The 27,590-nt window shown below is 45.4% G+C and overlaps 1 protein-coding gene and 1 long non-coding RNA gene across 2 annotated transcripts; one reads left to right on the forward strand and one right to left on the reverse strand.

Moving 5' to 3' along the window:
- Positions 1-5,324: 5,324 nt before the first annotated feature.
- On the reverse strand, positions 5,325-13,750 carry LOC140701638 (uncharacterized). Its single transcript, XR_013538010.1, has 2 exons — positions 11,998-13,750; positions 5,325-11,194 (listed from the first exon to the last, which is right to left on the reverse strand). It is a non-coding gene; the product is annotated as an uncharacterized LOC140701638 (long non-coding RNA).
- Positions 13,751-13,915: 165 nt separating this feature from the next.
- On the forward strand, positions 13,916-27,059 carry RER1 (retention in endoplasmic reticulum sorting receptor 1). The gene is made up of 7 exons (XM_072977660.2): positions 13,916-14,097; positions 21,504-21,589; positions 22,462-22,566; positions 23,525-23,624; positions 25,164-25,242; positions 26,334-26,469; positions 26,910-27,059. The coding sequence occupies exons 2-7, from the start codon at positions 21,509-21,511 to the stop codon at positions 26,997-26,999; spliced, it is 591 nt and encodes a 196-aa protein (XP_072833761.1). The 5' UTR covers positions 13,916-14,097; positions 21,504-21,508; the 3' UTR covers positions 27,000-27,059.
- Positions 27,060-27,590: the final 531 nt, after the last annotated feature.

Genomic DNA, 27,590 nt, shown 5'->3' on the forward strand with positions numbered 1-27,590 from the left:
TACGGTGGCCATTTTTCGAGGAATTCGTCCCTAAGCACAGCAGGGAGCCATTTTAAGTACCCGGCGGCCATTTTGAAAACCCTACAATCAGCAGTTTTTGATTGTCGTAAAGTGAAAATCGGTTCCTGAAGCAGGGAACCGATCATCGCTAAGCGAAATTCCCCCATTTAGACCATTGTTTTGCGATCGTCGTAAAGTGTATTCGTCGTAATGCGGGGCAATCATAAAGCGGGGCACAACTGTAATTGATTAGGCAGTCTTCCTCATGTATGTGTGTCGACCACAATTTCCTAATGCACACATGCCGATCTGTACACTTGTCCCTCTCAAGGTATTGTGAGATGTGTGAGAAAAAGGAAACTTGGGAGTTTCCTCACAAGGACAGGAAACCAAAAGATGTAAACCCATGCTGTTGCCCAGTCATGGGTACAGACCACAAACCGGACAACATTCATTCCAAAAATGGGTTTGCATCGAATCCGTCTTCCATGTCTGTCTTTCCTCAATTAATTTTAGAGCTTCAGAGCTGGAAAGGACACGATTGATCGCCGAAGGCCCCCGTCTACTCCCTTTGTCATTGCCATTCCTTCCTCTTCTTTCCATGTTCTTCTGTGGGATGTCCTCTTCTCTGAGGACACTGTATGTACATGCAGTTGCACGCAAGGCACATCCATAAGGATGAGATGTGTTCCTCTCTGCAGGCCATCCGGACCTCCACTAAAGGCCCTTCATGTTGGGCATATGGCACACCTCTGGACTGAATGAAGGTCCCTTCCCTAAAATATCTGAATATTAGGCGTGAACATCAGCACTTTCTTTTAGCAAGAATCTACAGTGCATCCGCCCCAAGGGATAGCCTAGCCTAGTTCTTCCTCAGCTGGGGATGATCTATAATGTAGTCAGCACTTCCAGAGGACCTCAGGCTTCATGGGTTTCCTCAGTGACAGGCCTCATTCGAGGGAGCTAAAAGTCGGGGAAGAGACACACATACCCTCTAGTTTCCTGAAATGTATCGGCTGAAATCCAGCTGTCCGTCACAACTAGGGTAGACCCACCGAATCAATGGGGATCGGGTCAATCCAGTCTTCTCTACGTTCCACTGATTCAATGGTCATTGCAGCTGGATTTCAGCCACTGGGATTTAGTCAATCTGGGAATGTCTAAAAACTGTTTCTCCCCTGGGTATTTTCTGCTTTCGGTGGCTTCCCCTGGTCCTTTTACTGTCCTCTGAACCAGATGGAGCACCGCCGACCAGGGAGCTATCTAGCAAGCAGTATCCTTGGACTGGCCTAGGCTGGAGGACTGAGGTCCCTTGTGGCATTAGTAGAACTCTCCTGTCGTTTTCCAACCAGCTTGCTCCAAGACCCGGATGACGTTTCAGTGCCTTAGGGGCTAGCTGGTCTTTTGGGGCAGGAACATCCGCAGGGAAGAGACACTGTGGCACAAGGCAGAAAAGTCACCAGCACCCAAATCTGTGTATTCTGTCACGGCCACTATGCATCACCCAGGCATCGATATTTTGTGCTGTTTTTTTTTTTTAAAAAAGGCGGTCCACATCTTGCCAGCTCTCACAGTTATTCAGTGTTTGCACCGCTGGTAGCCTCCCCCTCCAGTGCAATGTGGCTTTGCTTCTCCTCCTCCGTTCTCCTTCGTTGGCATGCCTGTATAGAACCAGCCTCTTCTCCCAGATGGCACGAAGAGCTTGCGCGCGCGGGGAGGGTGGGGGGGAAAGTGTTTTCTAAAAAGTTGCTTAGCAATGTAACACACAGAGAGTGTGTGCTTTGCAAATCCTGACATTCTCCAAAGCGTTCACTGTGCTGGCTCGGCGTGGCAAAAGGGTGCCAAGCGCATGAACAGCCGGAGGAACAGAGGGGTTCTGAGGCTGGGGGTGTGGGTGGGAGGAAGGAACCGGGGAAGCCACTCAGGATCTAGACTTCGAAAGGGAAAGGTAGAAGAGCTACCACAACCTTCTGCTAACTGGCCATCTCACAGTGCAGAGCCCCACCAAACACCCAACACCATTCCTTGGTTGCTGGCCTTTCTCAGCACCCAATGAAACATCACATGCAGGAAGCCCTTGATGGCTGTTCTCCAAAACACAGCATCGTTCTGGAAACACTGGGGGGGGTCCCTCTTCAGGAGCAGGCAGAGTAGGAGCAAACAGGAGCTGTGGTTAAAGGCCGGCTGACACTCTGGGTGAGACACCCGGGAGAGCTTTGGCTTATAAACAAGGAAAAGGTGTTTTGAAATGAGTGGCAAAAATCATTGATGTAAACTTGAAGGACGCATTGCCAATTCATTGATGAAGCTTCTGTTCCCAACCGAGCAACTGTTATGCCTGTTATTACAATGGACTCTGGTTTCTTCAGCCTCACCGTGCACACCTCTTGACAGCGTTATCATTTCCATAAGCTTCTGCTTGACTGATCCACCGTCCAAACAACACCGTTCACCGACTTTAATCTGTTGCTCTCTCTTAAACAAACAAACAAACAGGGTTTCCAAGCAGTCTTGAACACCAGGCTGGAGACCACGGTCTGAAGGTATGCTGTATTTGAGGCCAGTCCAATCCTTTGGAAGTCTATTCTAAGGATAAAGGATGCCAAGAAAGGCGATGCAGAGCCTTGAAATTGTCCATTCTCAGTCAGCAGAACCTAGCCGCCTAGAGTGGTCGAAATGACTAGATAGGCGGGGTATAAATACAATAAATAATAATAATAATAATAATAATAATAATAATAATAATAATAATAATAATAATAATAATAATAATAATAATAATAATAATAATAATAATAATAATAATAATAATAATAATAATAATAATAATAGAGAGCTGATCCAGCAGCAGGCATCTAGGTAAGTCCTGGGGAAATAAGCTTGTACGTACAACTTTAATCGTTCCTTGACTGACCTCTGTGCATGTGTGGGTGTTCTGTGCCGTCAAGTTGAAACCCATTTATAGTGACCCTGACAGGGCTTTCCAGGTAACTATGGTATTTAAGGAGTGGTTTTACCAGTTCCACTCCCCCAGTGAGTTGCTGTGGCTGAGTGGGTATTTGAACCTTGATCTCCAGAGTCCTAGTCCGTTATTTTATCTGTGACACCACATTGGACCTTTGAGCACAGAGATTACCATATGTATGTTTTGTGCAAATCTATGAAATCCTTCTCTTCGGGTGACAACTTTCTTCCCTTTTGGCGATACACCCGTGACCACCTTATACGAAACCTACTTTTTAGGGTCCCAGTAAGTCAAAGCAGTAAGGTAGAATTGGAACAGGTGGATTCTGGGAGCTTGTAGTCTAGAAAAAGTAAAAGCAAATCCCGGCTGAAGCATCCTTGATGGGTGACGCTTCCAGCCTAAGGGATCTTTAAGAAAGAGATACCGTATTTTTCGCACCATAAGACGCACTTTCCCCCCACAAAACAGGGGCGTGGAAAGTCTGTGCGTCTTATGGAGCGAAGAAAACAGATTATATTTTCCTGTTTTCTTCTCCTAAAAAATTGGTGCGTCTTATGGAGCGAAAAATACGGTACTTAAGACTTTCTGTAGCAATGGGTGAGGACGAAGACAAGACATCCCCTCATGGTGGCTGGCATCATGGAGCCATCCAGATTGCTATTCATCCCTAGTGTAACTAGCATTACATGTCCCAAAGGTCGTGGGGGGGGGGGATTCATTCTCAAATTGGCTGTCCAGGTCTTCTTCAGTTGAAAAAGCCACCAAATGCGATCGCAACTGAATCTAGGACATAGTGGTGTGTAAGGAACGTACATGACTTTTGCAGCGATGGCTAAAAATAGTTCTAGCTGACAATCTCTTCCCCCCTTGTCCACCACCCTGGCATTGCCATGCAAATCTCTGGCTCCTGCTTGGCTTCCCCTTAGCAGATGCTTCGATGCAGCCTTGCTCTTGAACGGCTTCTTTGGTGTATTTTGGCTGCGTTGAGTTTGTCTTCTTTCCCGGAGGAAGGCCTACTGCTCGACACACCTGTTAACAACACGGAACAGGTGGCTAACCTTATGGGCTTCTCCCACCTGCAAAGATGGATGGGGGTGTGCGCTTTTTTTTTTTTTAAGTCTTCTTTGCAGACTGGGAAAAGGGCTTGCAGCTCACTCTGCCGAAAGAAAAGCCACAACACACACACAGACACACTGAATTCAGAATGAAATGGCTGATATGGGAAACTTCAGAATACCTCTGAATTAGGCACATCCACCTGGCTTATTTATTTATTTATATTTATTTATTTATTGGACTTATATACCGCCCCATAGCGCTACAAGCACTCTCCGGGCGGTTTACAATTTTTTAATTATACAGGCTACACATTGTTCCCCCAGCAAGCTGGGTACTCATTTTACCGACCTCGGAAGGATGGAAGGCTGAGTCAACCTTGAGCCGGCTACCTGGGATTTGAACCCCAGGTCGTGAGCACAGTTTTAGCTGCAGTACAGCGTTTTAACCACTGCGCCACGACGCTCAGTGGTTAGTGCTGCCTTCTGCGCCTGGTAGCATATTGCCACGGTCTGGAGTAGAGAACAGTGTTTTCCATCATCACCTACCTTTTGGTGATCAGGAGATCTCCCAATTAGGGTATCTGAGATCCTCCGTATGTCAAATGGCAAGGCGATCTTGTTCCCTTTTTACTTCTCTCCAATAATGGCTCAGAATACATTCAAGAACTACTGGCTAATGCTGCCTTCTACTGAAACGGGCAACTGGCCCATCTAGAATTTGCACATGCTGATTTAAATGTATGAGTTAAAAAAAAGAAAGCAGAATGGATTGTTTTGTAATTCAAACAAGAATGATGATGCATCTCCCCCAAGTGGGGAAGACAATGGGCAGGTGACTTGGGTGGTGCAGTGTGGTTGGTTGTCCACATGCGTTGCTGTGGATGCACAGCTTCAAGGTCCCAATCTCCCAACGTTTTCAGATTCTTTTATCTTTAAATCGTATCGTGACTGGGCAGGCCCTAAAATGGAGGAGACCATCGTTAGGAAGACTGCTCTACAATAGCATCAACTGGAGGACTGTCCTCTCCAAAATGTCATGTGTCTCTCCTTCTCCCGGGAAGCCAACCAACCGCAAGACTCAAAACTCAAAAAGCAGTCCCAGCTTCATGCTTACTTGGAAGCTTTATCTGTTCTGAATTCCCCCATGGGTTTTTTAAACCATCTGAAGAAGGGTGAGTGTTTCCATTCGGCTTAATCCAAAACTTTTTACTGTATCAGTAAAAGCACGGCAGTATTTCTGATTTTTTTTACAGCTCAGGATGTTCTAAGGCAGTGCTTCTCAACCTTGGGTGACCCAGAAGTTCTTTTTTATTATTTTTTATTTTAACAAGGGGATGACAAAAAGGAAAAGGGGAATTGAGGTTAATAGGGAAGAGGAGAAACAATAACATACTAACGTCCATTCTATACCTATTGCTATATCAAAATTCCAAATTATTCTTTTTACTATTTTCTGCCTTCCAGGTTTAAGTTCTCGTTTCAATATATGCTCTTCATATGCTGCCTGTTGATTCAGTCCATTTGTAGAATAGGTCCCATCTCAAAGGACTGCTCAAAGGACGTGGTATTCAATACACTCAGTACGGACAAAGAGAGATGCAGCGTCCCAGGGATACATGAATGATAACAGCAGGGCCCTTAGTACTGTAGGATCCTTGTGATGAAAAGCCAAAATCTGATTGAGCCTCGTATCCACTCAAGTCCCAGAAACCGTATTCGGGCAATGGACAGAACAGGGAGACATAACAGTAAGAAGACTCTGGATCTGCCAAGCTTTCTCTGCTTGCTCAGTCGAGGTCACTGTGAGGCAAGAAGACCTGGGTTCAAATCTCTGTTATGTCATCATGCTCTCCAAGCAGCTCTCTTGGCTACTGCACCAGATATTTGTGAAGATCAAAAGAGGCAAAGTGAGGTACGTATGCCACTCAGCGTTCTTGGAAAGGTGGGAGCAAAAGATCTATAAATACCTGCTATACATAGCACTTTTGTTTTCTGGAGGCTGATTTTAAATTTACTAGCACCCTGCCTGCCCCAAATTTTCCTCTGTGGGCTTTTTTTTTTTTTTGAAAGGTATAAGCTCAGATTAAAACAAGGAAATAAAATCACGTCCATGCTTCCCCCCCCCACACATGGTAACTAAATAGGACCAGCAACATGCTGGTTTTATTTTTAAATAAAACCTCTCAGAGAGACCATATTCTACGGCAAATACCAAGCTGTGAAACACACACGGTCCCCATCTTGCTCACTTCTCTTCCTCCATTTCCCCAGCAAAGCCGCGATAGCCAAATTTTTTTTGCAACAGCTTCTCCCCTTCGCCTGACCAATTATTGCTGTTGGCAGTCTGGGGAACCTTTAGATGACATGTACGCACAGGGCAGGCGACAGGAATAGGATGACTAACAGATCTAAGAACATTCCATCCCAGAATTTCTAACAATATAAATAAATGCACCCAAGAGCTAATTTTAACTAAGGGGGGAGCAGGGTTCTGCCTCTTAAAAAACAAACAAACCCAGAGGCAAATGTGTCACAATCCCTTCTTTTTCTCCTTCTCTTTCTTTATTTTCCTTCTTTCTGTAGAGACATATTTTACGCGCTCAGGGGCACACAGAGAGATGCATTTCTGCCTTTACACGGCCATCTTCCCTCCTGAACAGGATGCCTCGGCAATTATGTTTGAATTATAGAAAGAAGCAATTTGATGACACGTCACGACAATCCTTTCCTCCTTGGATTTTCAAAGCCACACATACTTGAGACTCTCCCAAAGAGGAGAAGCGTCTCACCTGTCTGATCTGCCTGTACGCTCTGCTAGGCTTACATATAGGGAAGCAAAAAAACACCCCACTTTCCCCACAAACTCTGCCTGAGTTCCCAAGGACTGCAGGCTCTTAGAAGCAAGCTGTGTCTTTGCTCCACCTAGCAATGTTGTGCAGGAGGAGGAGGACGGCAGCTGCAGTTCTTCAGCCCCCAGGATGGCCTCAGCCCTGCCTGGACCCTGATCTTTGGCCCTGCCCTCCTCCCGACAACTTGTGAGCTAGATAAGCCAAGAGCCACAACAACGTTCCAGCTAGCAGGCTCCGCAAGCAGAGAAACCTGGAACCGGTTCAAGGAAGAGCTGTTTTAAAGCAGATGTTAGAGAGCCATCAAGCGGTAGAAAAGGAGACGGAGCCAGCCACTTTGAGCTCTTTCTATTCTATTGTTACTTAACACTATGGATCGGTAGCATTTAAGGACCAGCTGGCTGGATAGCTTGGTGGTTGAGGTCTCTGGTTGCTGAGCCAGAGGTTGGGAGTTTGATTCCCCCCACTGGACCTTCTGGGAGAAAAGCCAGCCTGGGTGGCCTTGGGCGAGCTGCACAGCCCCAGGGATTCCTCCCTGCAGGAGAAGGAAATGAGAAGCCACTTTTTGAGTCTTCTCTACCTAGAAAACCCCCCAAAAAGAGTCCATAAGTCAGAATTGACTTGCCAGAACATGAGTATTTCATGATCAGTAAGTTCAAAACAAAGGGTGCAGTGGATAGAGTGACAGCCCTTCTTTGATGGGATTTTGCCAGATGTTTGGACCCTAAGTGAGAACTTCTCTGTTAATTTGGTTCATGCAAACACAGGATCTCCCTAAACGAGTATTGTCAAAGGAAACTTAGAAAGGGTTCAGGTATTTTTCTTAGTCATACCTGGAGGTGTTAGGGATTAAAACTGCAACCTTCTGCATGTAAACAATGAGTCTTAACCCTGGGCTGTGGTCCATCTCTTATTAGAATAACCTTTGAATTGCAGAACTGGAAGGGACCCCGTGGATCATTGCGTCCAGTCCATCTGAAGGAAGCACCGTGGGGGAATTGAACTCCCAGCCGGTGGCTCCGCAGCCAGAGATCTAGGCCACTGAGCTATGGACACATACGTTCAACTCTTCCTTTTGACTTCCTGAGCAAAGTCAAAAGCTATCTAGTACCCCATGGATTCTCTTCAGAACAATTATCTTCCCAGATTTCTGGTAGCTAAGATACTTTTCATCTGAAGTTGTATCTGCAAGGTTTTCATCTCACCTACAGAGGGGCTCCGTTTTAGAAAGCACAAGGGTAACCTGCGTATACTTGCACTGACTGGGGGTGGATGATTCTATATGTCTCTGCAATAGGAGAGGTGCAGGCCAATTCATCTAGCATCTTCAGAGATGCATCTGATCCAAGGAAGTCTGCTGTAATCAGGCTAACATCAATCTGCTCATTTTAAAGGGGCCTGAAGCCCCCTTTCCCCCCATTATTCAGGGACTCAGTCACACTCGGTGTAGAAAGAACCAAAAATCAGCACTAATATAATTAAAGCCAGGGTTTGTAAACCATGCCAATTCAGAAGGGGCAATTCCCCCACCCCAGTTGTTGAGTGATTTGAGATCACAGGATCAAAACCCGTTTGCAGTGGTCTTTGTGTACTGCTCGAATCAAGTTCTTATGTTTCCCTAGGAAAGAATGCAAAATGCCCGCTCTGGCCTGTCGCTCTCAACGTTGGACAAGAGTTGCAGTCTTGGCCATTAATTGTATATAGACAAAATTGACAAGATGGCAACAAGTCCTGTTTTCAGGGAACGAACAAGGGGAAAATCCCTGCAAATGGAACTGTTTAGGTCAATTTGAAAAGCAGCTAAGCCAAAGGGGCTTGGATTTTAGCGGTCAATCTGTACAGGTTACTGTGAAATCATTTCAGATCTATTATATTACCTCTCTCTTTCTTTCTCTCAATAATCTCTCTCTTCCGCCCACCCCCTCCATGTACTCACGTAGGTAAGACAGCCTCTGAAAGCATTTGAGATATTAACAGACAGGTCATCAGCAGGTGCCCATTTTTTAATTTCCTGCATTATTATGCATGAATGATATTTCAGCACATACCGAGCAATATGACAGGTGTCATAATGAATATCAGAATATCCGTACTAGCAAGGGAAACAGAAGCGCGGCTACCTAAAAAAGAACTGTTGTTGTTGTTTAGTCGTGTCCGACTCTTCGTGACCCCATGGACCAGAGCACACCAGGCCCTCCTGTCTTCCAGTGCCTCCCGGACTTGGGTCAAATTCATGTTGGTCGCTTCGATGACAAAAAGAACTAGAAATCTACAAAAGCCAGAACTCCATAACAAGACATCCTTAAAAGAGAAAGAACTGTATAGAGCATGAGAGGATGACAAAGAGTAAAGACATCCCTTAACATCCTATATTCAGGCGCAGTAAAATAGGAATAGAGAATAGTTAATTGTTAAGGCTGCAGTGTTTGTATAATTGGCACATTATCAATGAAAGTGTTATGATTTATTACAGGGAAAAGGGTAGGTTACTCCTAGACAATTTGGAGCAGAAGGGGAAAAGCAGAAACTTAAATCTGTAGAAAAGGAAATTATTGTTGTTTTATAAATTGTGCACTAAATAATAACATTGTATTGAGTGAAAGTGTGTCAACAATCACAAGAGAGCAACAGGGTTACAAATCTCATCTTGTATGCCTTTAAGTCTTCAGGGTGGATAATCTCTTGTGTGACACAAACTGCAATGATCCCTTGGAGGATGGGAACAAAATTCAAAACGACCTTGATAGGCTTGAGCCCAAGGCGGGAAACCAAGCAATGACATTTAACAGGGGTAAGTGCAGAGTTCTACACCTGGGAAGGGAAAAACAGCAAATGAGAGTTACAAGACGGGAGAGACTTGGCTTGATAATACTATGAGTGAGAAGAATCACAAGCTGAATATGAGCCAACAGTGTGATGTGGCTGCAAAAGAGGCAGATGCTATTGTAGCCTGCATAATTAACTTGTAAACCGCCCAGAGAGTGCTTGAAGCACTATGGGGCAGTATATAAGCAGCACGCTTTGCTTTGCTTTTGCTTTATTAACAGAAATAGGGTCTCCAAAACCCACGAGGTAGTTGTTCCCCTCTATTCAGTACTGGTTAGGCCTCTATTCTAGAATACAGTGTGTCAGAACTCACACCTAAAGACTTGCACTTGAATGTTGGACTGGGGGACTTGCCAACATCCCTGGAAGGATGCTGCCTAGTTCAGTGTTTTGGGCCTCTGGCTACAGAGCAAGAAGTTGGTTGGGAGTTCGATTCCCGCCACTGGCCCTCCTTGTCAGGGGCTGGACTGGATGATCCACAGGGTCCCTTTCCAGCTCTGCCGTTCTAAGACTACAGTATTGTTATTATTATTATTATTATTACCACCTTTGGATATAAGCCAGTATTGCTTATATCCAATCCAATCCAGTATTTTGGAGACTTGATCTAACACCCATGACTCAAGAATGGTTGAAGAGGTAAAATTCAAGCCCCATCTTTTGCACTTCCTAAGAATTCTCTGGAGCAGCTTCAGTAAGGCTTACGCAATAAAAGTTGACGGCTCGTTGGGTTTCATAGGCAAGATCTCTCTATTGCCCATTCTACCAATCTTCCGTGTACCCCCCAAATTCACCATCTGGCAGGGCGGGAACACCTCACTGAGTGTCCTAGCTTTGGCGAGGGCATTCGGCTTCCCTTCTGTTAACACCACTGGAAAACTTCACCCTTTCCATGGCTGACTCCATTCAGCGCTCCCCAAAGAAGACGGCGCAAGTAGGTGCTCCCTTGAATCAAATATATGATAAAGTTTAAAAAAAGCAAGTGTGAAATCGCTCCGGCAAATGTGTCTTCATAATCCTTGGTATTCCAATAAAGATTCCGAGTGCGGCTTTCTCCACATGAGACATTACAAATGAATAATTACCCGCCGATATTTTTTTTATTATTATCAGGGCAGCTTAATGAGGAACAAAGGAAGTACTCACGGGGTCTTTTATCTTCCCAACGAATGGAATCGTAACCCATATTCCTTTAGGTCTTTAAAACCAAGGTATCTTCAAAGACATTAGTGCCACATTAAAAAAAAAAAGATTCATAGTATATTCTTTATGGTTAAGGGATAAGTAAGGAGCACTTTCATTTCATAGTCAACTTAACAGCTTTTTGATAGCACACAGTCACTCAAATCATTCATTACGGAAAGCGGGAACATGGGACTATGAATACAATTAAAGACAGGGTCTGAAGCCCACCTGGACTGTGTGAAACTCACATCCCAGGAAGCCTACTTAGGACCGGTGGTGGTGGTGCTTGGGTCACTTCGTACATTGTGAAATGCCTACAAGTAAAGCACATTTTAGATGGAAATCAAAAGAAATTTGGAATTCAATGTAATCTTCGATGAATTTCTAGGCAGGGATTTTGCTACACCTTCACACAACATACGGCGATCACCCACAGGCGGTTTTGCACAACATACGATATACAGAGAGAAATTCCCATGGAATTTCATCTTCTTAGTTGCACAAAAACAACATTTTGCTTCCGACATAGCAGGACCTTCAAGTGAATACTGTACTTTGTCACATATCAATGAAACCAAGTAGGAAAATCTCAATGAAAGAGAAGGATATTTTTCATATTCATACTGTATGTATATTACTCTACTTCCTCATACCTTTTAGAACTGACACAACTCACCTGGTGTGAATGGAGACTTTTATGCTGAAGCCACTGAAAAAACAGAAATACTCAAGAACAGAGCAGCTTGCCCAATGAGAGTGTGGGGAACAGTTTAAAAGGTCTGTCCTCCCAAAAGAGGACATTGTATGTATTATTCAGAAAGGTGAAATCAGAGACAGAGAGAGAGAGAGAGAGAGAGAGAGAGAGAGAGAGAGAGAGAGAGAGATCTAGAAACATATGTTGTTGTTGTTGTTGTTGTTATTATTATTATTATTATTATTTTATTTTATTTATTTGAGTAATTCACCATTTGTAGCTTTTAATGTTTTTAATAATGCAACCCACCTTGGGTCCTTCTTTTAGGAGAAAGGCAGGGCAAAACTATTTAAAACCAAGCAAGCAAGCAAGCAAATAAATAAATGCACCCACACTTGGAAAGCCACAGGGTATTCCCCATACCTGCCCTAGGGCTTCTCTGCTCAGCGCCTGGTATTCCCAGATATACTGCTCCTATACATGGAAGTTCCACCTAGCAGTGACAGCTACGTTTTTAATAGCCAACAACCGCCTTCCCGTCCCTGCCATTTCCATTCATTTTCTTCCTCCTCCTCGTCCTCCTTAGCAACTATCTCCTCAGCAAAACGTCCTGCAAAAAATAAAAAAAAAATCCCCAGTCCTGGAGGCCGCCATCTCGCGCCTCGGTTTACAAATGCCCGCCGCTGATTGGCTACTTGGTTGCTAAGGGGCGGGACGTCCGCTACAGGCAGAAGAAGCTCTAACTGAAATTTTTTACAACACCGAGTTCTATTTATTTATACTTGTGTGTTTGTTGCCTTGATGGGAATAAAATAAATTTGAATTTCTTCAAAATCCTGATATTATGTGGGGAGAAATTTAGAGTTTTGTTCTTATAATCGGTATGCATCATTGATTATAAGGACAGAACTCTTTAAAACTTTTGCAAGGCTACATGATGCGCATATATTTATATTAATTCTTTATATTATTTATTCGCTGCTTTGCTCCCCATAGCCCGCTTACAACGGCTAAAACTAGACAACTGTTAACCGTTTTTAAAAACCAGCTATACCATAATTTTTTTAAAAAATAATTAAACATAGATCAAGTTTAAAAAAAGTTTAAAACCTTTAAAAATCTCGAGGTTTAGTAAACAAAGCATTCCTCAGACACTTATGGCTTGAAAGGGTGTATGTTTCATTGATGGCCAGACCAGACCCACATTTTGCAGGACCTTCAGAGAGATGCGTGAGAGATGCAGTGGTGGCATTAAAAAAAAACTCAAACCCTTTCCATGTCTGCAAGACTCCACGAGATATTTGTGTGTCTGTGTTTCGTGGATTGCAATGGAATTTTAATTTTTTTTTGTTTTTTACAAGTCTCAGGGATGTAGAAATGTGTCCTTTTCATTGACGCCAAGACCCAAACTTTAAATTTTTTCAGATATGTTTGGTTTTGGATCATGAGTTGCAACCGTAAAAAAGTCAAACTATACAGCCAGACTCCGAGATGGGTGTGTGTTCTTTCACATGGATGGCAACAGCAAAAAAACCCCTTTCTGTGTCACGTTTGAGAAGTGCGGGTGTGTGTTTTCTCTGATGGCGACACCAAAGCGTTCAACTTCTGCAAGACTGGGATATACAGGTACACGTCTAGGGGCCTGTTTGCAATCATTGACGGCCACAACCCCCAAACTTCACATTTCAGCAAGACCGCGAGATAAGACACGTGTATTTCATGGAGGGCAACGACCAAAAAAATATACTATATTCAAATGTATGGCAGACTCTGAAGCGGTCACTGATTTTTCCAAGGCTTCGTGTGTGTTTGTGTGCATTTTGCTCATGTTTACAAGACTTTGTGTGTGTGTTTCGCTATTATTATTATTTTTTGGCAAGACTTTGTGTACGTACTTCGCTAAGTTTCGGAAGGCTCTGTCTCTCTGTGTGTGGTTAATTTTTGGGGGGCAAGGCTTTGTGTGTGTGCTCCGCTTATTTTTTACAATGGTGTGTGTGTGTGTGTGTGTGTGTGTGTGTGTGTGTGTGTGTGTGTGTGTGTGTGTGTGTGTGTGTGTGTGTGTGTGTGTGTGTTTGCAAGGCTTTGTGTGTGCGTTTCGCTGATTTTTGCAAGTATCTCTCCTTCGCTTTTTTGGGGCAAGTGTGTGTGTGTGTGTGTGTGTGTGTGTGTGTGTGTGTGTGTGGTGTATTCCGCCCCCCCCCCGTCTCTTGTGTCCAGCACGGAACCCCCGCCCCCTTGGTGGGCCTGAAGCTTCGGCTTCCTTCCGAGGAGACCTGCCCAGGAAAGGCTGGCCTGACCCGGGGCCGCCACCGCCACCTCCTCCTCCTCCTCCCCGCCCCGGTAGCGGAAGCTCCGCCGCGTCGGCCTAGGCGCGCCGTCGCCATCTCGGGCAAGGGAGGAGGAAGAGGAGGAGGCGGCGTCGGCAATCACCCCCAGCGGCAGCAGCGGCTCTGCCTGGTGAGGCAGGCCCGGAAAGGAAGCGGAAGGTGGGACTCCCCTCCGACTCGCACGCCGGCGCGGCCTGTAAGTCTCCCCCCGTCCCGCCCCACGGCTAGGCCTCGGCCTAGCCCGGCCTCGCCCGTTGCCCCTAGCAACCGGGCCCGGGCCATGGAGGGGGTGGGGGGCCGCCCTCTCTCTCTCTCTCTCTCTTTTTCCCCCAGGGTTGCGCCCCGAGTGTGTGTTTGTGGGGGGGACGGGACGGGACGATTTCCTTTTCCCCTCCAGACTTAGCCTCTGGTCTTATTCTCTTTATTTCCAGGTCTCACAATATACCTCTAGGTTCTGGTCAAGACAGCCTGGGGGGGGGGAAGGGGGCTATCCTTGCAAAAGGGAATCAAGATCATCCCCCTTCCCTCCTGCCAGGGAGATGCAATTGAATTGCATGGCCTTGCTTGTGTGCAAAGAGAAAATAAATTGCTTTAAAATTAAATTTTAAAAAACAACCCTCTTAAATACTGACCTGGAGGAAAAACAAACAAACAAATACATTTATTTATTTATTTATTTTAACAGGGGGTTTCCTCCTCCACCCTCCTGCTTGCATTTGTTCCTGGTGGGGTGATTTCACCCACTCACCTACCCTGCGCCTTTTCTTGAGCTCCCTTTTTCGAGGTTTTGTTTCCCACCCACCCACAAATAAATGATGATGGACAGCCATTACATTTTCCTCTCTTGTCACTGGGTGGCCAATCCCGTGGGAATTGGCAGCCATTCATGTTGCCCAGCCTTCTGGAAGTTCCTTGTTCTCTTAATTTCTTGCCCTTCCCCATCGCTACCTTTGGCCTTTCCTCCCCTCCTTTTAATTCCTGTTTTAGGGTTTGATTTCCTGCTCCCTCGTTGGAGTCTTAATAATGAAGGTTTGGTCAATGACCAGGTAGCTGTGGAACCAGATGTAGCAAGGTTGCACCTCTTATGACTAATTAGTTTTCATTTTTATTAAGGTTTTGTGAGTCCACACACATTTCTTGAGTTTTGTTTTTGTCTGTCTGTTTATAAACAAAGAAACAAACAAATAATTTGTTTTTGCCCCACCTTCTTCCTTAAAAACAACCCAGTGTGGCATACACCATTAAAAAACAATATTTAAAAGCAAAAAACGGCAAGTAGTGGTGTAGTGGTCGTAGCTGTGGGCTTGGTAGCTATTCTTTCCCACAGCTGAGACCCAGAGCATGATCTTGTTCTGGTTCCTTTATGATGAGCAGTGGGGTACAAAGGAGGTGTATCTCTCCCACTTAGGGTGCCTTTGGGTGGGTGATCATTTCTGCTGGTGTTTGTGTTGTACTTTAAACTCAGTTGTGCAATATTGTGCGGTACTACACCATAGTACAGTTATGGTAGGATTTGTTGGTGTGATTTATGTGGAAGTGGCTATCCTCCACATCGACACTAGAGAGATAATTTTGTGGAGCAGGCAGTGCATTTCTGTGGTCCCCGTAGTCATCATCGGGGCTTTGGGAACAAATATCAAGAAATTTCAGACAGTACTATATTACAAGTAAGCAGTTGCAGAACTCAGAAATCACACCATCTGAGCTACAGAAAAAAAAGGAGTATTAGGAACTGTGTTTCCTTCTGTGGTGATATTTAACACAGTGGTCCCCAACCTTGGGCCTCCAGATGTTCTTGGACTTCAACTCCCAGAAATCCTGGCCAGCAGAGGTGGTGGTGGTCAAGGTTTCTTGGAGTTGTAGTCCAAGAACATCTGGAGGCCCAAGGTTGGGGACCACTGATTTAACAGATATTTCAGTTTTTGGTTAAAACCTGTATCTGTTATTATATATTATCGGTCAACGTCTTTATCATTTGTGGATCATGGACTTCAGCTCCTGTCAAGGATGCCCAGTGGGGGAATCGAACTCCCAACCTCTGGCTCTGCAGCCAGAGACCCAAATCACTGAGCTATACAACAGCTCACTGTGTGTGTGTGTGTGTGTGTGCATGTTTATATATTTGTTTTGAGTGACTTTGCAGGACCACCAGAAGTGGAAGGTCTTGCAGTGATCCTTCTCAACCGAGATCAAAGCTTGAACTTGGACTGCCGTTCCCATGTCCACGGGTGGTTGCTTTTGCTTCGTTCTTCAGCTGGTGGCCTCTAATGACCTAGTGAAGCCAGGGCTTGTTCCCAACCTTTAGTCTCTCTAGACGTTCTTGGACTGCAACTCCCAGAAGCCCTGCCCAGCACAGCAAGTAGTAAGGCTTCCGGGAGTTGTGGTCGTCCAAGAACATCGAAGACTCAAGGTTGGGAACCACTAGTAGGGCATCATCAGCTTCGCTTTGCCCTTGGGATTTGACACTCAAGTTACTGTGGCTGCAAAAGCAATGCAGAATATTGTTGTGTGCTGTGCCTTTTGTAATTTGAAATATTCAAAGGTGGTTGGGCAATTGAGATCCAGTATCTGCACAAACCATCATCATCATCTCTCTCGATAATCTTGATGCAGATTTCTAATTTTTCCATGAATTCCATTGGCAGCTTCGCTATTTACATTATAGACACACCATTGGTAAAGAGTTTGCATAGTTCTGTACAGTACTGGATTTCTAGACTGCTACATGCAGGGACTCATTCAGCTGCCACAACGAGGTTGATTCTGAGACCCAGCTCCCTGTCGCCAAATTTCATATGAGAAGCGTTACCTGGTGCCCTAAGAGGGTGAGCTGTTCCAGCAGGTGAAGGCCAGTTTAGTCCAAGGAAGAAGACTAGATCTGTCTGTTTATGGTGTTGGACCAGGAGGGTGTGCCTTGCTTTACTTCGTCTTGGTGGATGATGGAAGTAGCAGGTGGGGGCAAATCACGGTCATCATCCCATTGGTATTTTTTTTTTACATCAGAAGTCATGGAACTTTTTAGATCTTTCTCGCCTTTGAAAAACTGGCCTGACAGCTTTCTTTTTTTATTATTTCCTCTGCCCTCTAATGGCGAAAGCGAAAGTATAGCGGATAGATTTAGGCCTTTTCCTGATGGACCTGAAGTGAGTAGCGCTTACACCCATACTTACAAAAGGCTTCTTTTGGCGTTTTCATCCCAGTAGCCTTTGTCACCGTTAAGAATTGGTTCCATTTAAAAATTTTGAGTCCCTGGACACCAGAGAGGCTTTCACAGAGGGAGACCGTCCTTCAAACAAGTTGGAAACAGTTCATCAGGCCTTAACCCAGCCGTATTGCTCATTTAAGATGTATTTTAGCCGCCGGTGTGGTGAAGTTGAGGAGAAATGGAATTTTTTTTTTGGCCTGTTTTCTGCTATTAGTCGTTGAAAGGTTTTTACAAATTTTCATATGTTTCTTCCTCCCTCCCTGATTTTATTGCATTTTTTGCTTTCTCTTTATAGCTGTTGTATTTCTTCTTCCTTGTTTGCTACTTTGGGAAGGAAGGTTATAAATACCTTAATAAAGACAGATTTTTTTACCTCCCCGTTCGCAAACTGAAGTGGTGGATATCAGCTGATTTGTAATGAAAATGAGATGATTGAAAAGCAAGAGAAAATAATCCCCATGTTCAAGGTAACCCTACAGTCCGTGACACAGAAAACAATAAAAATCTAATCTCCTTCTCACGAAACAGCTGTCTGGATAGCTTGGTGGCTGAGGTCTCTGTCTGTTGAGCCAGAAGTTGGGAGTTCGATTCCCCCTCTTATGACTCCTGGGAGGAGACCCAGCCTGGGTGGCCTTGGGCAAGCTGCACCGTCCCACAGCGCCCCCTAGAGGAAGGGAAGGGTCAACCTACTTCTGAGTCCTCTCTCCCTGGAAAACCTTGAAAAGGGTTGCCATGTCAGAATTGACTTGATGGCACAAGATGATGAGGATGATTGCCACAGACTAAACTGAAGAAAACACTCTCCCCAGAAGTGGAATCAAAAACGTAAAAATTAAATGTCTTGCCTGCAACACTCTACAACCTGAGGCTGGCTGGCTGGCAGGAACTCTCTGTCTGGGAAATGAGGATGAACTGTAACTATTATTCATGAGTGCCCGTTTGTGAGAGGTTGAGAGACGCTCCATGTGCAGGGGCAGAATGCCACCGAACATGAAATGCATGGCAGAAACGGCAGGCAGACTTCCATCTCCTGCTTATTGCTTGGCCCCAAGCTTTTGGCTGGAAGCTCTCGGCGAAAAATGTGGGTCTAATCCAGTTCCGGGATCCTCGTGGAACAACTCGCCGACAGCTTCTCGGCGTCATCCTGCTGGCGGCACCACTTTTTCTTCTCCCTGACATCATACCTCAAATCAAAAGTGTATATATTGGGCCTGACGACAAAAACTGCTCACGACACACTGTCCTCTGTGGCCATTATGTTAAAGGCATCCCCAACTCTTACCATATTCAACTGGCATTTCTCTTCCATCGTTTAAATGCCCCATTACAGATCTTCAGCATACCAGAGTAAATGACAGTGGAATATAGATGTTTTTGGGGTCGGGTTTGATTTATGAGGTGCCCGTTCCTTTGAGCTAAGATTTGTCGAAGGGTAGCTTTTTGAGTGACCATTATTGATTTATTTAAAATATTTCCATGCCGCCTTTCTCAAGGGGGCTAGCCTCATTAAAACCATATTTAAAAGCGAAAACAGGAAGTATACAAATAATTTTTTAAAAAAATTATTAAACAAGTAGTATGATATTCAACTCAGATCAATATCAACCAAAGCAATGTTTGATGCATCCTCCTTAGTAGTAACTCTGCCTGTAGAAATTCATACTTAGCTGGGCAGAGATAGCTTTATCCCATCCGGATTTATCTGTGAGGCTTCACGCTATTTTTTTTTTTTAAGTTCTTCTGTATGTTCCGACTGCAATCCTTTGTATTCAATGATCCTGGAAATGCCTTTGACCAAAGAGTGACATCTATTCTTTGGGCAGTGGCTGGCAGGTGGTGGGGCTACCAGACCCCCGTGAGCCAGGCGCTCGCCATGTTTACAGTGGCCTCCGGTGGCCCTTGAAAAATGAGCGTGGGAGGGGCTGGTTTGCAGGCCATGGGGGGGGGGGAGCTGCAGAGAAGAGGAAAGGAAAAGGGGATGTTTTCTGCCCATGCCATGTCAGGTCTAGGCATTTAACGTTAGGTGGGATTAATGTTAGCTTTGCTATTTTATTTATTTATTGGATTTCTATCCCGCCCATCTAGACCAAAGGTCTACTCTATGAAACTGCATCTGATTCCTTTGGATAAAAGTCAGTGAGCACGTAGTTCTTTCTTCTTTTTCTTTTTTTGCATGCTTTTACTACTTTCAGGCAGGACTCTTGTGTTTTATGAATCGGCTTGTCAGTGTGCCAAAATCTCTTGATTCCCTCACTCCCTTTGCTGTGCCTCTCCAGACGGATTGGACTCCTTCCCTGGCCCCCTTACCCCCCCCCTCCCCTTGCGTTTTGCCACCTCGTGTGGCTGTCAGTTGTGTCTAGAGCCTCAACCCTTTCCTCTGGTTCCCTGGAAGGCTTTCACTCTTGCTTTGTGTGTGTGTGTGGGGGGGAGAGCGCCTAGCCCCGCCCCCCAGCCGATGACAGACCAGGAAGTGGAATCGAGGATGACTTTGGGTGATGTGGCAGAGCCCTTGCCCTCTTCAGTTCGACCAATGGTAGCTCGAAGAGGAGGGGGGGTCCCGCCCCACCCGAGTCGTAAATCACAATCATCGGCCAGCCTGCGGTTTGCTCCTGAGGGCTTCAGACCCCGAAGCCCTTGAGCCTGTTCTCCACGTTGCTGAGGCAGAAGAGAGAAGCGTTCTGAATCACTGTTATGCAATCTTGCTCCGCGTCTCCTCCGGACCCTGGATGGGAATCTTGTTTGATCTGTTGGTTGCCAAAGAACTGGACTTCCATCTTTTGGACCCAGTGATTTCTGCTCTGGTGTTAGCAATGTGGTCATAAAACACACGGCAATCGAAGACATCTGAGATCAGCAGCTGGGAGAGCCTCTGCAGAACAAAGGCCACAATTGTGTTTTGTGAAAAGGTCCAGCAAAACCATGGTGCTCAATCCAGAGCCAAACCAGAGCAGGGCCTCAAAGACGTTATTCCATAATTGGGTTCTGTGATTCTGCTTATGCAGAAATTCACTTTAGAAGAATAATTATGGGGTTATAAGTATCTGAACCACAGGTGTGTGTATGTGTGGGGAGAATGGCACTCTTTACTCCCCCTTAACTTTGTTCCTGCAGGAAATTCCTTCCCTCAAAGCTGTAACTGGATAAAGTTCCCCATTTGGTGTGAAACAGGAGAGGACATTTCCAGTCCCTGTCTACCGTGATCCTATTATTAATAGTTTCATCCACTTTGTCTCCCTCCCCTTCTCTTTCTCTCTCACACACATACTCACAGGTGTTGCTTGCATTTTAAAAAACTGGATATAAAATGCAATTTTAGATGCATTTGACATTTACGTGGGCCTCCAGTAGAGCCATTCTCCACCTGGTTTTGGCCATGACCACAAACACCATATTAAAAAAATACAGTGGTGCCTCGCTAGACGGTTATCCCGCTTGACGATGAAATCGCTTTACGATGGGTTTTTTGTGATCACAAAACGATGTTTATATGGGTTTTTGCGCTTGACGATGAATAGTTCCCTGCTTTGGGAACCATTTCTTCGCTAGATGATGATTAGAAACAGCTGATCGGCGGGTCGCAAAATGACTCCCCGCTGTTTTCAGGACCGATTCTTCGCTTTATAGGCATCGCAAAATGGCCGCCCTATGGAGGACCTTTGCTTCACGATCAGGTATTTCCCCCATTGGAACGCATTGACCGGTTTTCAATGCATTTCAATGGATTTTTTTCCCGACTTGACGACGATTTCGCTGAACAGCGAATTTGCTAGAACGGATTATCCTCATTAAGCAGGGCACCACTGTATAGGCCAAATCATGATTGTGTAAGTCATAGCACGATAGAATAGTGAAGCTGGAAGGTGCCTATGAGGCCATCAAGTCCAACCCCCTGCTCGATGCAGGAATACAAATCAAAGGATATCTGCCAGGTGGTGGTCTACGTTTCTCTTGAATGCCTCCAGTGTTGGAGCACTCCCCAACTCCCGAGGTAACTAGTTCCACTGTTGTACTGCTCTAACAGGTGTTTTTCCCCCTGATATTCAACCGAAATCTGGCTTCCTGTAACGTTCAAACCTTGTAAGGTGATATGTGAAGAATTGGTTCCATTCTGTGGCCCTCTTCAAATGTTTCAGGGCCCCAAATGTGCCAGGATCTCTGTTCTGGAAGTCACTTAGAGGAAAGCACTCTTATTTATTATACCTGGGGCCCAATCTTGTTTGGAATCCTCAGCGCTGTTTCTGTGGAATCCCCATGGATTCCCACCCTCAGATGCCCAGGATCCACATTCTCTAGCTTCAGAGTTTCCAAGGGGTTTGTTACTGCAAAGCCAGCCCCTGCTTAAAGTGTAACCTGCCCCAAATTCTGTTGAGTCAATGTCCTCGTTTTTATTTCCACAGCAACAATGTCAGAAGGGGACAGCACTGGCGATTCCATCCATGGCAAACCTTCAGTGGTGTATAGATTTTTCACGAGACTCGGACAGGTAAGTTTCGAAACGGTGGCCGAGAGATGCATTTACCCCATGAAAGATTTTTCCCTTCGGCAGTAATTCAAAGGCTCCCACCAATAATGATAGCATTCTGAGAACTGTAGAGTTGGAAAGGGACCCAGCTGAGGGTCCCAGTGGGGGAATTGAACTCCCAACCTCTGGCTCTGCAGCCAGAGGCCTGTAAACCACAGAGATATGCGGAACCTCACCTTCAATTCTCCATGAGGATGGGATCGGAGGAAGCATCAGGAAGGGCAAATATAATGTTTCTGGAATTTAGTTGTTGTGAGGTAGTATATTCCTTCTCTGGAGTACCGTTTTACACGGGTTTTTAAATGTTGTTAAGGTCACAGACGTGCCTTCTACCACGGTTTCCATACTTGGGTTTCCAGTTGATAGATAAATAGATAGATGGCTAGATAGATAAATCCTTTATTGGCATAAGTAAAAATTGGACATAGTCATGGTGGTTTGTTAGGTAATATAAGCATCAAGAGGGCAGAAAAGATGATATTCTGAGAAGTTCTAGCCAGCATGACTGAAGCTGATGGACGCTGGAAGTTGTAGTCCTATAACATCTGGGGAACCAAGTTTGGGCACCCCACTCTGCAGGAATGCTAGATTATCCCCTATCAGATGAGTCAAATTGGGGCCAGCTGCTGGATTCCCAACTCCCACACCTCTCCTCACTAGGTATGCTGGCTAGTACTGATGGGAATCGTAGCTCCTAGACCTCTGGAGGGCCACCGAATGGCTACTGTAGTCATTGGCTGTGTCATGCTGTTGTAAATAACTTGCGATATTTAAGAGATGGCCCTTCTAGCCTTGCCAGGTTGACTTTCTATGTCATTCTGCATTTCTTCCAGATTTACCAGTCCTGGTTAGACAAATCTACTCCGTACACCGCAGTGCGATGGGTGGTCACGCTGGGTTTAAGTTTTATCTACATGGTTAGAGTTTATCTACTGCAGGTGAGAAGGCTGGGCTTCAGGGCCTCATGGGTCGCCGCTTTCAGAGATGCTGTCGAACTTTATGCCCCTTGCTAAGTTGCAGTAGGAGGTTATTCGTCGTTTGGATTCTGTGCTGACCCAAAATCGTTTAAGGGACTGAACAGCACTATTGGTAGAGCTGGCTCCCTCCTGCTTTTGCTCTGCTTATTTCACCAGCATCTCTGTTCATCCGTTTGCCCTTCACCAAATTAAGCCCGTAAAACAGAGGGGGGGTGGAAATCACTGTGTGTTAAAGTACAGTAACACCCCCCTAAGAAGAGATTTGTCTTTGAGTGTTTTGATTTATACTCATCTATCTGGGGGGGGGGCTGATCACATCTGTCTTCCCTCATAGCACCTCTCTTCATCCTGATTTCTTCCTCATTCATGCAGGGAAAATTTTCTACTACTTCCCTCCGTTCTCCCACTCTGCCCGCAACTGTCCTGTCTCTCTTATTTCTCTCCAGATAGATCATTCATCCTCTACTTGCCTTCTCCGTGTTGTCCCATTTCTCCTGCTTTTTGCCAGTTTAGAGTTACGAAGTGGCGCTCCCGCCCCGTGCTTAAAACGAGCACACAACAATCAAGAATTGTGGGATGTTTGGGCTGGAATGTAGACTCCTGGTTGCTTACCTATTTTTTTTTATTTATTTATTTAATTTATATCCCGCCTATCTGAATCACATAGGACCACTCTAGGCGGCTATGCTCGATCTTGGCTTTATTCTGAATTTTTCTCATGTTCTTCCGCTGCTAGTTACTTTTATGCCTTATACTGCTTCTGCCACTTCAGAATAGCCTCTGGTTTATACTGGCTTTCTTGTTCGTCGAGACGTGGGCGAATGACATATTGGTGGCTGTGTATCTTTACAATAGGTTGTAAACTACTGCTAACTTTTTTTTGTTTGACTTTATGTTTTGGTTTCTCTCTCCTTCTCAGGGTTGGTACATCGTGACGTACGCCTTGGGCATCTACCACCTAAACCTTTTCATAGCTTTCTTGTCGCCAAAGGTAGATCCCTCTCTAATGGAGGATTCAGGTAAAAGGAACTTCGTGAGATTTGCTTTAGTCTTGGTACAGGTGCCGTTTTCATGGACAGCACTAGTACAGGGTTCCTGATTCCTGTTATTTACTGTACTAGAGAAGGTGGCCTATTAAGAATAGATACAGTATACAGTTATATGCTTCATACTGCCCTGAAGTCCAAAAATGCATGTATTGCATGTCACTGTCTTTGCAAAGAAGCATTTTCATTTTTAAGATACCTGGATGAACAAGTAACCTTAAAAAGGCTGGCGAAAATATGACAGGTGCTTTGTTAGAATTCCTGAATTATCCTACTTCCCCCTGCTGGTACAGGGGATCAAAAGAAAAGAAAAAAAGCTTTCTGAATGAGAGCTGGTTTCCGTGAGGTTGGGATGATGTGGCATTTATACTCTGAGCTTTCTAATCATCTGTGTCACCTGTCCCCCTTCTGTGTTAACCAGTCCTTTGATCAGTGCCTGATGCTTTTACGTTTCCTGTCCTAGATAAGATTTATCTGGTATAAAGGAAGTGAGAGTATGAGGTGCCTTATTCTAGCTTGCACTCTGTGGATGCCAGTATTGTTTAACACTGAAATTACTTCTGTCTGGTAGAAGATTTCCCCCATTATTGAATCCTTTGAATTGAAGATGCTGAGGATTTAGCCCGTGGCATGCAAATCAGAGCTTCAGAATTTTTCCTGGCCTGTGGTTTCCAGGCCTTTTGCCCAGCTAACTCTTGAGTAAGACTCGCTCTACGGGGTTTTAGGCAGGATTGGCGCCTAGTCCTGCTTAGAAATCCCTTGTATTTTCCCCACCGGTCTCCCATCCAAGGGACTATCCAAGCCGAGCTTCCAAAACTCAAAGAGGACAGGCGTGTCACGTTGAACATGAAATTCTGTGTGTTGCAATGCAGACAAGCAACTCCCGTCAAAAGTATGCGCTCTTCCCCTGAGCTGTGTCTTTCTTTTAACTCAAAGAAGGCGTTTTAACACAACCAAGAGGCCAATCAAGGAATTCATTTTTCTGGCAGATGCTTAGATAACACACATAGTTTGGCCCTGGCAGGCTGTTCCTGCCCTGGTGTCCTAAATTTAGTACCCGTCTGGGCCATCACAGGAGCTGTGCACCTTGACAGAACGACACTTGCGTTTCACCGCAATAGCATATTACACAATGCTTGTAGGAACGTGCCTATAATCTGCCTATAGAGGTGGAGACAAGCAGTTGGTTTTACATCTTTCCGGGGGCCGCCTTGTGACACCATGTCCCTTGAGTTTGCAAGGCCCCCCCTCCCTCTGTTTTGGGACTTAAGTAACTACAAGGTCGTGGCTTTAATTTCCATCTGGGGTAATTTTTGCATTTTAATACTTCATCCACTGGAGCTAAGCCTGAGTTCTGAAAGACTTCAAGACACTTGCTTTTTTTTTTTTAATGATGTCTCAGGGGTCCAGTAATAAATAGCTTTGTGTTTTGATTTCCACGGGAGAGCAGTCTTAAGCTGCGTAGGACCCCTGTCCCTTTTAAGATCTTGTGCTTTCTCTTTTTCCTTACAGATGAAGGTCCTTCATTACCGACAAAACAAAACGAGGAATTCCGACCCTTCATTCGAAGGCTACCTGAATTCAAATTCTGGTGAGCGAATTTTACCTCAAAATAGGGATGATTCAACATCCTACCCTGGCAAGAAAATGTGCACGCGTGTGTGTGTGTGTTTCACCATTCCCACACCAGTTTCCTCAGTTTCTTCACCTGCTCCAGGTCACATCAGCAATCTAGACTTCAGATGATGGTTTGAAAGGGTCTCCTTGCAGCTTGGGGCGTGGAAGTGAGCACAAGAGTTTAACATGTCCATTTGGAGGTCATGCCCAAGAGTGGTCAAAGGAAGACCGGAGGCGGAGCAGGGTTTCCCTGTAAGAGCACGAGGGTCGACACACACCAGGAATGACGTCTGGGTTGAGTTAGTCCATTGTCTGCAGAGGTTTCATATCTGGGGCTGTACACAGCGATCACACAGCCTCTCTTGACAGCAGCTCCCCTGGCTGATAAATCCTGGCTCTAACCTATAGAGCCCTAGACCACTGGTTCTTAACCTTTGGTTACTCATATGTTTTTGGACTGCAATTCCCAGAAGCCTTCACCATCAGCTCTGCTGGCTGAGGTTTCTGGGAGTTGCAGTTCAAAAACACCTGAGTAACAAAGGTTAAGAACCACGGCCCTAGACAACTTTGACCCAAGTTATCTCAAGGACCGCATCTCTCTTTATGAGCCTGCTCGGGGGTTTTAAGATCATCCGGGGAGGCTTTTCTCTGGGTCCCACCACCTTCCCAGGTGTGCTCGGTGGGGACCCAGGAGAGGGCCTCCTCGGTGGTGGCTCCTCTCAGACTTTGGAACTCCCTCCCACGGGAGGCCAAACGGGCCCCACCTTTGCTGTCCTTCCATAAGGAGGTGGCGACTTTTCTCTTCAGACAGGCTTTCCCTCCGCAAGTGGGGTTTTTAAATGGAGGGGGGTCCCTTTCCTGCTTTTGAATGCATATTTGGTGTTGCTCATTGTTTTTTTTTTTAAGCATGGCTTTTGTTTGATTCTGTTTATTATGTGTATGTTCACTGTGGTTGGCTTTAAAGGTTTTAATAACGCAAGCCACCTCGAGTCTTTTGTAAGAAGAAAGGTGTCTGTGTGTGTGGGGGAAATACTCTAAAAACCAACCGATCCTTTCCCTTCCAAGGCACTCCGCTACAAAAGGCATTCTGGTGGCAATGACGTGTACATTCTTCGAGGCTTTCAACGTTCCTGTATTTTGGCCCATCCTCGTCATGTACTTCATTATGCTTTTCTGCATCACAATGAAGAGGCAAATCAAGGTGAGGATTTTACCACTGGGATGATCATGCTCCTGATTCCAGTCCCAAGCCCTCCCAGTCCATTCTCTCTCACACACACGGGGAGAGAGACACAAAAAAGTGACAGGTCTAATAGTGAAAGTTGGGCGGGTGTTCCATTGTGATGGTCGGCTGCTTTGGATTAAGAACAAAGGATGGCCTTCTGGATCTTGCTGGACTACAACTCCCAGCAGCCCCAGGCAGCACCGCCGGCAGTAAAGAACAGTGCGTGGGAAGCATGGCCCGAGGGTCATACTTTGCTCAGCTCCCTTAGAGGTCATGAATGGCTCCTTCTTGCTAAGAACAGCTCGGTGTGTTAAGAGATTTGGGGATGTTGTTTCACAAAGGCACACAGATTGGGGAATGAAGTCCTATGTTTGTCCTCAAAGTGGTTCCCTCCCCCTCCCCCTCTTTTGTTGCAGCATATGATAAAATACCGATATATACCCTTCACACACGGCAAGAGGAAATACAAAGGGAAGGAAGACATGGGGAAGACCTTTGCTAGCTAGGAATCGCGCCGGAACCTGCTGACCAACTCCTTACCATTATAATTAAAAGCCCAGTTTTGAGCCCTTGGTCGCTACGCCTCTTTCCTTCCTCTTCAGCCATCCATCCGAGGGAGGTGATGAAGAAGACGCATTTTCCCCTCCGGTTTATGGTGGGTCAGGCTTCCCCCCCTTCCTTCAGAAGGATCCTCTTGATTCTGTTGTTTGTGGGCTGTGTCACACGTCCTGGGATGTTTCTGCACGCCTGCCTTTGGTTTCTCTGTCTCTTTTTCTTCCCTGTGCAAACACGAGTCATCCTATGTTCTCACACCGATGCAGCCTCCTTGGAACTAAACCCAGCTGGTTCCAATGTATTTTTCAACAGCAGGGTTTTACTAGAGAGGGGCTCGGGTGTCACCTAAGGCAGAATTCTCACGTCAAGACCCCTGCTGCAGTTTCAGGGGGAAAGGTTCCAACAACGGTTATTTATTTACATTATTCTCTCAAATGCAGCATGCCTCTTGTACACTGTTGAAATGTCATTTGCGTAGACCTTAGAGGATGATGGCACTCCGTGATGGGTGCATTCTGCTTTGTCCCGTCCCACGCTGAAAC

Source organism: Pogona vitticeps, chromosome 7 (assembly GCF_051106095.1).
Source record: "Pogona vitticeps strain Pit_001003342236 chromosome 7, PviZW2.1, whole genome shotgun sequence".
In the NCBI taxonomy this organism is placed as follows: Eukaryota; Metazoa; Chordata; class Lepidosauria; order Squamata; family Agamidae; genus Pogona; species Pogona vitticeps.